The following is a 12,707-nucleotide window of genomic DNA, read 5'->3' on the forward strand; positions in this document are numbered from 1 at the left end:
AGAATCCTGCACTTTCTACTAGACGAATTGGCTGCTAACCTTGGCAACGGAAGCCAGAGTCACCACATTCCCAGCGCCGCTTCTATTTGTAGGTTTCCGCCTTATGTCGACAACACTGTATGCCATCTTCACTACTCCATGGCAAAGTAAGGGAAGTGGCTCAGTCGAATCATGCCCCGATTTCAGGTCTTACAGTGGACTGTCGCAATTGGATGCTTTACATATTTTCTTCATCATAGTCTGGCAGGTAAAATGCAGGGTGCTGAGCCGATGCTCCTTTCAATAGACCGGGAGCAAACCCAAACTTACGAGGTGGTTACTGTGAATATAGTGCTATAATGAATGCCCTGAACTAAGTACTACCAGAATATCGGAAATGTATTGCATATACAGGCGAACTCTGATGAGCGCTGGGGCACTCGTGCCCGAGGAGTCCCTTGCATTTGCATTGCTGTGCGTCAGTACGGCAGCCCCCAAATGGCGGGATGCTCTCAAGAAGTAAAACAGGTATTTTGAGGAAGAACAACGAGATAAATATAGAAGGAGGAATAAAATTGAAAGCCGAGCTTCTCAGCAGGAGCGGAAACCCACTGTTGCCAACGGGAACGCAGAAATAGGCATGCAAATAAAACGAAATGTGCACATCAGACGACGCTCTAACCAACTGCCATGCACAATGATCTGTCATACAAGCTGCTTCCGTCAAATGTACCCCGCTGCATACAGGCGCGAAGAATACTCTGGACAAAAGTGTGAATCAAGTCTCTGCGGCCACAGCCAGCCCAGTTTAGTCCATCCTTCACTGCGGCAACACCATTAACGGTTGCACAGAACCTTGTGGACCACCTACTCAATTCGTCGCTGTACTACCGTAGCAGCAGCATTGCTAAAGCTGCCGCTGCTGCAGTCTCCTAGCAGACTCAGCCAAAGTAGCGAACGCTACAGTGCCCCCCTCCCACTCTGTGCTCGGAGAAAATTCAACGGCAGAAGAGGGCACACCGAAGAAATAGTGCTTATTTGTCGAGATACTGAGTGTCCAACCCCAACTGTTTCATAACTGCCCTGTAGTGATCCATATTTCTCATTAGCAGGGCTTCAAGCGGACCAAGTAGTCGCTTGAAGCTCCTTCTATCCATGTACGCGACTTTGCAGTTGGTCTTCGCCTTCACAGTTGCAGCTCTCGGTTGATTTTTGAGTAATGCGAGCTCGCCGAAATAGCCTCCCCTCTTGTATTCCATGACCACCTTACCTCCCTTAATTGCCTCTGCTTCCCCATCCAGCAATAAGTAGAAGGTGTCGCCTTCTTGCCCCTCACGAATTATCTCATCTCCTGCCTGAAACAGTTGCGTCTTTAAGGCATCTGCAACTTTGCTACGCTCATATGGGTCTACGTCCTTCAGTAGTTCAACCTGTAGAACACGACAGCAGCCACATGAAGCAATGAAGTTGCAATTTAAGAGCTTTCCAGTAGTCAAGCACCGCGAGCAATCGTTGGTTGAGAGGGACGCTAGGCAAGGCTCATCCCTAAGATTGCAAAATTAGATGCAAATAAGCAGGGACTTTTACGGCATTAATTGTTCGGCTTTCATTCTTAGGCTCTTGAAGATACTGCTACACAAATGACGACCCGCCACCGCAAAAGTTGAGTGCTCTGACCTCTTTGAGGCTATCTTCATACATCTCCCTATTTTTCGCTGCTGCGTCTCGAACGATGTGGCTAAAAGTCTCTCTATCTAGAGACCACAGCTTAAGATCAGTTGCAGCAATGACAGTAGCTGCCCTCGGGGCATTATACATTAGGGCCAGCTCCCCAACGGTGTCCCCCTCCTTCATTGTGTTGACTTTCAGCGTTTGTTTCTGCTGAGTGGTCTCATTTGTGATCTCTTTGAACACTTCAGCCTCTCCCGACTCAATCAGGTATAACTTGTCGCCGTCAGCGCCTTGCTGGATCAACGTTTCTCCCTTCTTCACTGACACCTCTTTAAAAGCCCCTAAAACTACGTCGATATCCTCATAATCCAACGACTGAAAGCGGTAATCATGCAACAACCCATAGCCTAGATCATGAACCCTGAAGTCTATGATCATCGCAACATACACTACATGGCGAAGCAAAACGGGAAAGGACGACGGTGGTTCACCCAAGAAACGGACTTACACTAAACAGAAATGAATTGTCGACGATTTTCTGAATCCGCTGCTTTGCTTCCGGGGTCTTCTCGTAGACCTGTGAAAGAGCAGCAACAGCAGACAGAGCAATGAGGTTAAATGTTTCAACTGTAAAGATGAATACTTGTGACGACACCTACTCTAACCACTGAGCCATCTGTCCTTACAGGTGGAACAAAGTTGGTTTTCTTGTTCCATTCTCCGTACGCCTCGGCACTAACGGACTGGCGGTTCTTCGCTTGCACCGTTGCGCTTGGCTGAACACAAGTCTCAACACACTCTCGCTTGTGAAGTCGCAAAAAGATAATCAAAACGACTCCTGAACTTGCGATAGTTACTGGTCCTGCTCACCATGGGAAGCTCGTCTACGACGTCGTCGTCTTCTTCATTGCTATCTAAGTCATCTTCAGTGACTGAACGGACCAACACGAGCGCACACCTGCTCACAGGAGTAGGGACTTGAGGCACAACCACCTCCCGCAAAAAGTTTCAGCAGCACGTTACCAACAGCGGCAGCACAGAAAAGACCAGCCGAAAAGACTTTGCAGCACCAAAGGCAGCAGCCGACCTAACCCTTAAGCGCTCAAGTCTCTAGCCCTCAACCCTCAAAACTCTCCCTGCCCGCCGCCAGCCCAGCAAAAAACTCGCACAGAAATAAAAGCGGGGAGGTCCATGAACATGCATCTTCATATAAGAATTCAAATGCAGCAACAGCAAAGGCACGAGACAGAGCATCTCTCCGCATGCCACGCCACGTACAGAAAAAAAGCATTGCAGCGAGAAGCGGCTGTCTATGTATCGCGCGAGGAAAGAACATGAAACAACAGCTTGTGAAGCAATAAAAAAGCATTCGCACGAACGCTGACCAGACACAGTCAGCAGACAGCAAACGCTGAAAGCCCTTCGAGCAACATGGCACTGTGGATCAAAGAAAGTCGAGCAATAACCAGAGCAGCACTAGTGAGATCAACAGTAGCTGCCGGAGCAACGCACCTTGCTGCAGCGGCTTGTCCTTATCCGGCTGCACATCAGAGCAGCGGCCTCCGGCCTTACCGCGGCTGGACATTCACAAACAATGCAGAAATATCGGCACATGGGAACACTACGGAATGCATGGGAAAGATTAAAAAGGGGCTTTGGAGATCGGAATACGACCATAAGGCCCAATGCATCTGAAGCGAAAAACAACTGCTGTTCTCAGCCAAGCGTAGAGTGAACGGAAGGAGATGCGGAAAAACACTGAAAACCAATAACACTATTACAGACCGATGAACAGCGATCTCGGGGACGACCCAGGTTCATACTACACGCCTTGAGCCGAAGGCACAACCGAAGGATGCAGCGATGGCTCTTCAAAACCAGAACCTTGAAGGCGTAAGCCACCCCTTCAACCATAAAAAGGGCATCTTAAAAGTACCTCCCCTATGTCAGCCATGAGCAGCCATCACTAAAAATACGAATAAACAAGTTTACAGCACAAATGCTCCTAGTATTTGCACATGTAGGGATAAAACTCTCTACAATCGTACACAAATGTATCCGTGTGCATGTCGTGGACTCGACGCGATGAAAATGTCTCACATAATTGCAGCATTCGCAATGCGCACATACAGTACACTGCGAAGGCCATCAAATATACTAAGACCTCATAGGCCACATAATACACCCGCTACCTTTTACACGCTTTACATCCACAGCCACTCAAATAATAAGCTGTTCATGGCGGCGGGCAGGGCCACACGAAATCGAAACCCCCGATCTTAGATGCTTAAAACCACTCACACTGTACAACAGATGCGGGAGCTGTTGCTTCTGGATCATGAGTTTTCGCCCAGCGATGTGGCCGTTCGCTGCCGACGAATCAAAGGAGGTTCGCGTGTGTTCAGAATTTGGAGTATATGGTTTTGCATCCGATATTTTAGCAAGGAATTAGGGTCTGCAACTTCAAGTTTCATTGCTGTATGCATTAAACTACATAAGGCTATCTTCCAAAGCAGAAAAACGACAATAGATGCGTGTGGGGGGGCAGAAACAACAGTGACAACTTACCATTCACAGAGGTTGCCCATTGTACCGACCGGGAAAGAGCAGTGATCCCACAAATTCTGAGAAGCCGCAGCACCAAACAACCGAACGTTGTATGTTGCCGCCGATATCGTCCAACAAAAAAAAGTAACGCCACCCCCCATGAAACTCTAAGCACAGCGGCCAAGCCTCGCTCTCCATCCATGCGCCAATTGTTTCCTTTGCTTCATAGGCTCCCTCAAACTGGTCGCTGATCAATATGTCGCTCTTGATCCTGCTGACTTTGGTACAGATTTTCTCACACGATAGTCACTCGTGCGTTGGCTGTCGCGTCTTGTACCTACTGCTGCTGTGGGTAAGGAACACCAGCTAGCAAACTGCCGCACCTGCAGGGTCGCTAGACACAGTCCAGCACTGTGAGAAGGATCTCTTACAGCTGTTGTCACCAATACTGTAATGGGCCCAACAGTTCGCCCCAGGAGCCGCAGCAACACAGCCAGGATGCGACCGCTGAGACTGCCGTAATCACCCCACCTATACGAAAAAGTGCTTTCTTTAGTGTAGGGATACAGCAGGGGAGATGGAAAATGAGGAAGTCGTAATAGTGGTACCAGCAATAAGAATAGCAGTAGCATAAGCAACAGCTGCGTTCCTCACCTAGAAACAGCAGCAGCAGCTGCAGCTGGAGAAGCAGGCCAGTCCACTTTGCTGCAGCAGCTGAGCTGGAAAAAAAATGCAATGTTCTTTACTTCATGAGAGTGTGGCATTTCTGTAGCAGCATCAACAACAGCAGCAGCTCCCGCAGTGGTAGCAGTAGCAGCAGCTACTGCCGCGCCGCAATGAGTGGTGGTGCTGCTCCCTGGTTGGTTTGTTCTCTCCTTTCCGTGAACTAGTCGTTGGCTTGTGGCGCCAAGTTAGGTATATTTTACTGGAATTACGGGGTAAATTGTGCACGGAGCCTCAGGATTACCCCTACTGGGTCCTTAGATGCTCATACGAACAACACACTAGCCAGTGGTACTGACCGCCTAATCCACCATACTCTCGTAACTTCAAGACCAGCCAGAGAGAATTTTCGCCATAGCAGTATATACATAAATACGCGCATGTGGATTCGTTGCATGGAAACGGTGATTGGTTTTGGGGTTGCTACCCAGCGCACCTAAACCTAGTCAGGGTCGGCACTTAGATCATTGGTATTTCTTTCGAGTAGCCAAGCTCTCTATCGTCCTTCTTCGCGGAAATAATGCAGAATATAAACAGTTTAAACAGCGGGGTGTCCCCCATCGAGGGGAAAAACTTCTTCTGGACGCTGCACAGAGCGGATTTACAGCGCTCCATGCTTCACTTAGAAGCTATCTACTTCAAAACTTTTGTGGATTAAGAATAAGCATGAAATTGATCAATTGTTTTATCCGCCGGCTGCATTTCCTGCTGAATGCTGTTAACTGGACACTAGAAGATGCTGTGTTGTGTGCGTGCTCGCTACATGGTATGTACAACTAGCTGTAAATGTTCCGGATGTTTGAAGGGTTGCAGCTACACACACTCTGCCTGACACTCTCCTTTCATGCTGAGATCTCTGAGTCACACTGGCAAGGGATTGGGAAAGCATGACAAGTTCCTCTAAAGTTGTGCTGTGAGTAGCGAATCTCCCGACAGAGACCGTGGATGGGCCTTAACTTTTGTAGAACCGTATGATTCCTACTCCGCTTATCCACTGCTTGTCAATGCAGAGTGATCTCATAAATCCCTTTAACGGTCCTTTGGTTGTTACAGAGTCATCTAGTGATTCAAAAACTTGAATTTCTTTGGCAGCAGCCAGAAAAGTTCGTTGACGAAAGTTGAGAGTGGCCAGCACCTGTTGGACCGGCAAAGGACGGCTTGCTAGTCAACATGAATTTGGCAGTAAATATCCATCTAAGGTCTCCGTATGGCGGCACTATAGCCCCAGGTACCCTACAAATTTCATAGAAACATACCGGGTGATTTCTCAGAAGAGCTTTCTTCTTTAATTGTCCCCAACCCTGAAGGTTCCCGTATGACAGAGTCATGCCACCTAGGGTGTGCATAGCTGCACCTTGTAAGCACTCTGGGCAATCACAACTAGTTGCATACAGCATCTAGCTGGCAAGCTCACAAGATTGCTTTGTTGCATACAAACAAGGACAATCTGTGATAAATAAGAGGCAAACATAGGGGAACAATTCCTAATCAAATGGAAGTGGTGTACTAGATTGGTGTAATAAGCTACCTATGCCCCCCGCTGTCCCCATTCCAAGGCACGCCATCTTGTTGCTTACGCTTCCGTCGAGACCAACTGTGTGAAGGACCGTCGAAGAGTCCCCACCCTATCGCTACCCCAAGCCAGGCAAAATCGCCGGCTCTAGTTCAAAACAAAAACTTCAAAGTAGATATCAGCTGATAAAGAGGAATCAACTGGAAGAAAGGCACATACACTAGCCAAGAACGAACATTGGAACAAAACGACCGCGGAAGGGCGATCGCTGAAATGTGTGAGCCTCCTGCGACAAGGAGATACCAGACAAGTGAATAGTGTAGATAAAAATTGAAAGTCACACTAGTTGAGCACTGCCTCCATGCATCATAGATCAAAAACTGACTGTATATGCAGCAGGTGCGTGCAGCATGGCCGAGTTCCAGACCTTAGAAGAGGCACGAGGAAGAGTTAAAAGGCAACCTACCTGACAACGGTTGCGCATAAATTGTAAGTGCACGGAAAAGCCGAGAACTTTATAGGCAAAGCTTTGCTGTTCCACCTACTGTTAGGGAAATCGCAACACTAAGAACGGGGAACAGTACGTGAGAGGATGCGAAGTAGTCCTAGCCAGCTGGCCGCCAGCTTCTCTGTGCTGTTTTCTCCCCGCGAAACTCGGAAAACTGGCCAGTTCATCAAGGCAAAGTCTTCAGGCTCGAAACAATCGTCAATCACCGCTTTTTGTCATATTTCCCTGTTTGTGTCTCGCCGGCTGAGCGTACATTCGCGTACACTACCGAACTGCTCTCTAAAGTTTTTTACTGCGAATGGTGGCTGCTGACCCTGGACCACCAGGTTGACGCCCGCACCGAAAAGAGCTTCTCAGCATAGACTACTGATGCTGGGGAGAAACAGTAATCGGGTGTACTGTTATATCATACACGCACTCAGCACAGCGAAGAAAATCGAAGGCAAGCGGATTCATGTGAGCAAAGAGTCGTACGTGCTGGAGCAGGGCGTGCTAGCTGCTCTCTGTTTGCTCATCTGCCTCAAAGTGGTTAGTAGTGGCCATAGAATGCTTACTATGCAGGCAGGTCATAAAGGCACGCCATAACGCACTCACGAACTTTGTTTTGCTCCTCATAACGATCCACTGGGGAATTCATGGAGTTTCCCGACTTGACTTTGTGAGAATAATAAAGCGCCCAGGCTGAATCAAGCAATGAACTGGGCACTTTGACTTAAGTTGTCGAGAACGACGTAGATGCTCTCGTGCCCCATGACCTCGAGGAATCCATCGATAAAGCCAATGGCCAGATCTGCAAAAAGTATCAGCATTTTTGCAGGCCCCACAGCACAGCATCATGCTTCTTTCTCCGCGCTGTATACTGCTACTCGGTTTGGGTGAAGCGATAAAAATCACAAAACATAATTTGATGCTTTGAAAATCCCGAAGAGCTTGAAGAAAATAGCACTCGCAGCTACATGGCTAAAGTTGGTTGACGGGAAGGCATGGCGCTTACAATGAAGTATCGGTAGTTTCGGAGGTGTGGCCGATGGGCGTCGTTGCTGCCCCATCAGTCTCTTATGTTCCAGTCACATACGGGTAGACTCCAGCGAAATCTGTCATAAATCAGCTGTTCGTCGTAGGGGTCGCTTTTGCACACCAAAGGCACATATATCTCGGATTAAGTAATCTATTTGTGGGTTCCCCTGCTAGCATGCTGATGACAGCAGCGCGCTTTGAAGGCTAGAGTGCCAGATTGCGCTAGTAAGCAGCAGGGAGTGGTCTCCTCAACAATGCTTATTTCAGGTGTGGTACGCTGCGTAGAGTAGCTGTCTTAACTAATCCAAACACAGTCGTCATGCCTGCGGCTTAGCAGAGCAGTAGGAGGAGATGGTGTTGTTAATGCATTCAGTCGTCGTGGCTCGTTAATGGGGATTTTAGCTAGGGAATGCTACTCAATGTTCACCTGAGGAACAACAAGACTGGCAAGTATGATGGAGGAGGTCACAGGTGTGCTTATTACAGATGTGCTGCCAGGAGTCTAGCCATCTGCTGGTCGTGCAGTGCGCCGTATTGATTTAGACCTTAAATTAGCTTCAAGCTATGTTACTCTGTCAAAAGTCTCCACAGCGTGACAAGGAGGCCAATAAGCAGCCGGACAAGTTGTTACCGAAGGCTAGGCGAAGAAATCAACCAGTACCTTTTTGGGCGTTGTCCGCTGTGGATACCCAGTAGGCGAAAGGCGACGCACGTGCGTAAATCCTACGACGCTCGAAAGGATCACGGTGAAGCAGGAATGTGTTGCTGCCTTCTATCTGCGAGTTATCTAATAACTGGAGCATAACAAGAGCAACGTGAATCATCAGTTTACTGGGCATATGACTTCACCGGCAACTTTCAAATCCCATTCACCCAGGAACAGGTGCAGAACGGTGCTTCACACTAGCACTTGCAAACTCGAGTATACATCTATGCTGGTAAGATTTATCAACACCACAGCTAGACTGTAGGGGACGCAGTTAGAGGGAATTTGATTATCCTGTAGGGGAGAGCTGCATTGCAATCTGCAGGAACGGCGTCTTAGTATTCAGCTGATACGTTCTGGATGGCCTTCAGAACAGAAGGCATATGCTTCAGTTGTGTGCTCAGCCGGCAATGGGATCTCAAGGCACTCCGGTGTTCGTCTTAAATAAAAACAAATATGAGTTTGGGGTTCCATGTGTTGGCTGCATGAACTGAGTCAAATCTGGAAAAACTTGAAGCAGACAAAAGTGTGGCATTTACCTTTGCACACATGCAAGGACGCGGCAAAGTTTAATGGGTTTGCACTGCATTACCAGAAGTTTGCAGTGATCTTACTTGGATCTGCTCCGTTGACTGAACTACATGGCGAAACGCAATCAGTGACCTGAACATAAGGGACTGATGGGGCAGCAAACAATGCCCATTGGCCGCCTTACAACTCCTGGACTACCGATACTTCATTGTCAGCGCCATGCCTTCCCGTCAACCAATTTCGGCCACGTAGCTGCGAGTGCTATTTTCTCCAAGCTCTTCGAATTTTTCGAATCATCAAACTATGTTTTTGTTTTTTTATCGCTTTACCCAAACAGAGTAGCAGGATACAGCGCGGAGACAGGAGCGCAATGCTGTGCGGTGGGGCCTGCAAAGATGCTTGTATTTTTAAATGGGCGTCATTTTGCCGAGCACGTCATCATCACTCTCTACTGTACTCTATGGAGAGCATTCAAGAGATTGATGAGCCTACTGTTGCTCACTAGTTTTAACGCCTCCTCCAGTTAGACTTTATGTGGTGTGTATTACAACGACCAACACAAGGGCAACCGAAGCGGACTCACAAAAGCCCCGGCGATTTACTCTTGTGCAGCCCGGTCGCTCTTTTTGTGATGAGTGACGGCTGCTGTCGGCGTGTGTGCGTCTTCGGTTTTTGACATCCATGCATTCGTAATTTGGCCAAAACCCAGAATGGCAAGAGGACAAAACATTAGTACATTTAAGTATACCTGCTTGGCTTCAAATGCAGCACGAACTCCGTCGCTTGTGCATTACGACTGTAATCAGTAGTGCCGTGTTGCACAAAGCAAAGGATCTTGTTCTTCCAGGACGTGGTGAACTTCACTCTCCAGTGGAAAAACTTTTGCGGTGCTTCTAGTGACGGGATGCTTCTAGCGGCAGACGGGCATGCACTTCCATGACCAGATTGTCAGCAAGTGAACTCCCTCAAATGTCCTTGATTCTTGCAGTCTTCAAAGCCTTACGGTCTTCCAAAGGATTTGGAATGAGTTGGACAGATGTGACAATGGGCTTTATTGCTGGACTACCCGAGGTCATAGGGCATGAGAGCATCTACGTCGTTCTCGACAACCTAAGCAAAATTGCCCGACTCATGGCTTGATTCAGCCTTTTCACTGCTCAGGAGGTCAAATCAATATTCTGAAGTTACGGGCTTCCTCGATGTATTGTTACGAACAGCTACTCGAAGTTCGTGACTTAGTGTACGCGAACGTGCGCGTAGAGCCCGCGAGGCAGAAGCACAGAATTATGACAGGAACCAGACGTCTATGTGTGTTTCAAGCCTGAATGCTTTTTCCTGGCAAATTGGCAGGCTCTTCGATGTGTGCAAGGAGGGAACCGTAAACAGAAGCTAACAGCCAGCTGGCTGGAACCACTTGTTCTCTCGAGAACTATCGGTCTTTTCTGATGAATTCCCCTGAGAGTTGATAGTGCTACAAAACTACCGTTTTTGCCTCCAAAAGAAGCTCCTTAGCTTCCAAACTTATTTGGGTACTCTGCGGCACAGGTACGTAGCCCTTGCGAAGACAGATAACTTCGAGAAAGCCGTAAGAAAGTGTTGGAGTCTAAGACTGTATTGAGCGCCGGCGACACAATAGGTGGAAATTTCTGCTTGGATGAGTTGTGAAATGCTAATTTCAGTGTTGAAGGAGAAGTGGTTATAGAATTCGCTCTCAAAAAAATGATTTGCCGCTTTGTTCTGTTCAAAGGCCATTCACCATGGGTGATGGTATTAGCATCTTAAGTACGTAGCGCACACTTTTCAGCGCCTTGTTTACAGAGAGGCATCCTAGGGTCTCCATCGTGTTGGCTTGGTCTCACGTGCTTGGTGGGCTACTGCATGTATCTTCCTTCCCTGCTGTTCGTTTTTTCGGCCTAATGACCACTCTGCCCTTTTCAACTCCCACTGCTGTTCAGGTTTCTGCATAGATGGAGAATGGCATTAGACGTGCCATTCTTTCGCTGTCCTTTGCATAGTTGGTCACGACGGAGAGCTAACGCGCGATATGTCTAGAAGTGGACGGAGGGGGCGAAAAATGTAGCAAGTTGAGGTATATTAAGGCACCTTCAAGTGCACTAGGTACATTTACTCAAGAATTACTGAAGAATTGACCAATTTCTTTGACTATACGTAGTTGTTAACTGTTGCCTACTACTGTTAGCTCGGTGCAAGAAGAGTTAATGTTATGTGCGTGTGTTTGGAGCCTAGCGGTGAATACTCGGAATGTACAGAGTGCACCAATGTGCGCCCAGGCTGGCCCTCTTCCCACTCTTGTGGAACTCAAAGGATCGGAAGAACGACGGAGCTTTTCGGAAAAGAGTTTGAATAGCTTTTGATTTAATGTGTATCGAGTCTGATTTTGCGTGTCTTCATACGTTGACCTTAGAAAAGGCACTGAACCAATATTTTCCTCTGAACAGGACGTGCTCTTCATGGCCTTGAACTTCTCAGCCCATCAACCGTCTGTATGCTCTTACTCCGTATGCTTGAGACCGTTGCCTCGCCTAGAATGCATTGTCAGTCCCGCAATCAGTGTATTTAAGATATACTCAAAGCATACTTGTAGGGGCTTTAAAGTGCCATGCCGTCTCTAACGCAAGTAAAACGACCATGTGCCGACGGATCTACTCTCTTATTTGAAGTGAACGAACAGGCATTTGATAAAACCGCTTTAAAAGCCCAAAGCTGAAATTTGGAAGCACGACCCGCTTACCGTGCTGCCACTACTTTTGCAGTTACTAGCTCTACGCAAGTAGAAGACGCAGAGGTGATAAGAAGTTGGGCAGCCAAGTTTTCCGCAACATTAAAGGGAAATTATAGGTGCTTGTCACTGTTCCAGTGCCTCGTCGCGTCACATTTTTCCTCTTGCTAAACTATGTGTACTCGTGTCTCTGCAAGTGGGTTTCTTTGTGTCTACTTTCGTCGAAATGTTTTCCTTTCTTCGTCCGGTCTCCCTGTTTAGTCATATTTTTTCTTGGCAGTTTTAGCATGCGCCTATGTAAATATCTGTACGTGTGTTTCCCTTTGGTGCCTTTTTTGAGTACCTCTAGCATATCCGAGCCTCTCACGTAATCACATGCACATCAATTTGCCCAGCGCATCAGACTGTCGAAAAGCAAAGCCCAGTGTCATACTGCGTTCTCCTCGAGGTCCCCCCATGTGCGCCCCCACCGAAAGCGAACTGCCAGGGGGGGCCCCTGAGGCAATGATGACTGGACCACCTCGTGCAGCCAGTCCCTGAAAATAGAAACACCACGTGGAGCAGGACACATTCTGGTGATGCACTTTTGGATGATGATGCTTCTGTCGTGGCGACTGCAACACTCAATGTTGCATATCTGGCTGCTGCACACGCTAGCAAACATGCCTGATAAATTTTGAAGAAACCCTTCAGAAATCACTGAGCTGTATTTCTTGATTTATTAGATAAGCCTTCCCACTTAATTCTTGGAATAAAAGACAAAAACGCCAAC

The 12,707-nt window shown here is 47.8% G+C and overlaps 1 protein-coding gene across 1 annotated transcript; it reads right to left on the minus strand.

Moving 5' to 3' along the window:
• Positions 1–1,013: 1,013 nt before the first annotated feature.
• On the minus strand, positions 1,014–4,238 carry LOC34617630 (cAMP-dependent protein kinase regulatory subunit). The gene is made up of 7 exons (XM_026335713.1): positions 4,219–4,238; positions 3,163–3,227; positions 2,521–2,582; positions 2,337–2,426; positions 2,159–2,227; positions 1,657–2,025; positions 1,014–1,409 (listed from the first exon to the last, which is right to left on the minus strand). Exons 1-7 carry the CDS (start codon positions 4,236–4,238, stop codon positions 1,014–1,016), a joined length of 1,071 nt encoding a protein of 356 aa, XP_026191498.1.
• Positions 4,239–12,707: the final 8,469 nt, after the last annotated feature.

Source organism: Cyclospora cayetanensis, unplaced genomic scaffold, assembly GCF_002999335.1.
Source record: "Cyclospora cayetanensis isolate NF1_C8 unplaced genomic scaffold, CcayRef3 CcayRef3_contig_78, whole genome shotgun sequence".
Classification (NCBI taxonomy): Eukaryota; Apicomplexa; class Conoidasida; order Eucoccidiorida; family Eimeriidae; genus Cyclospora; species Cyclospora cayetanensis.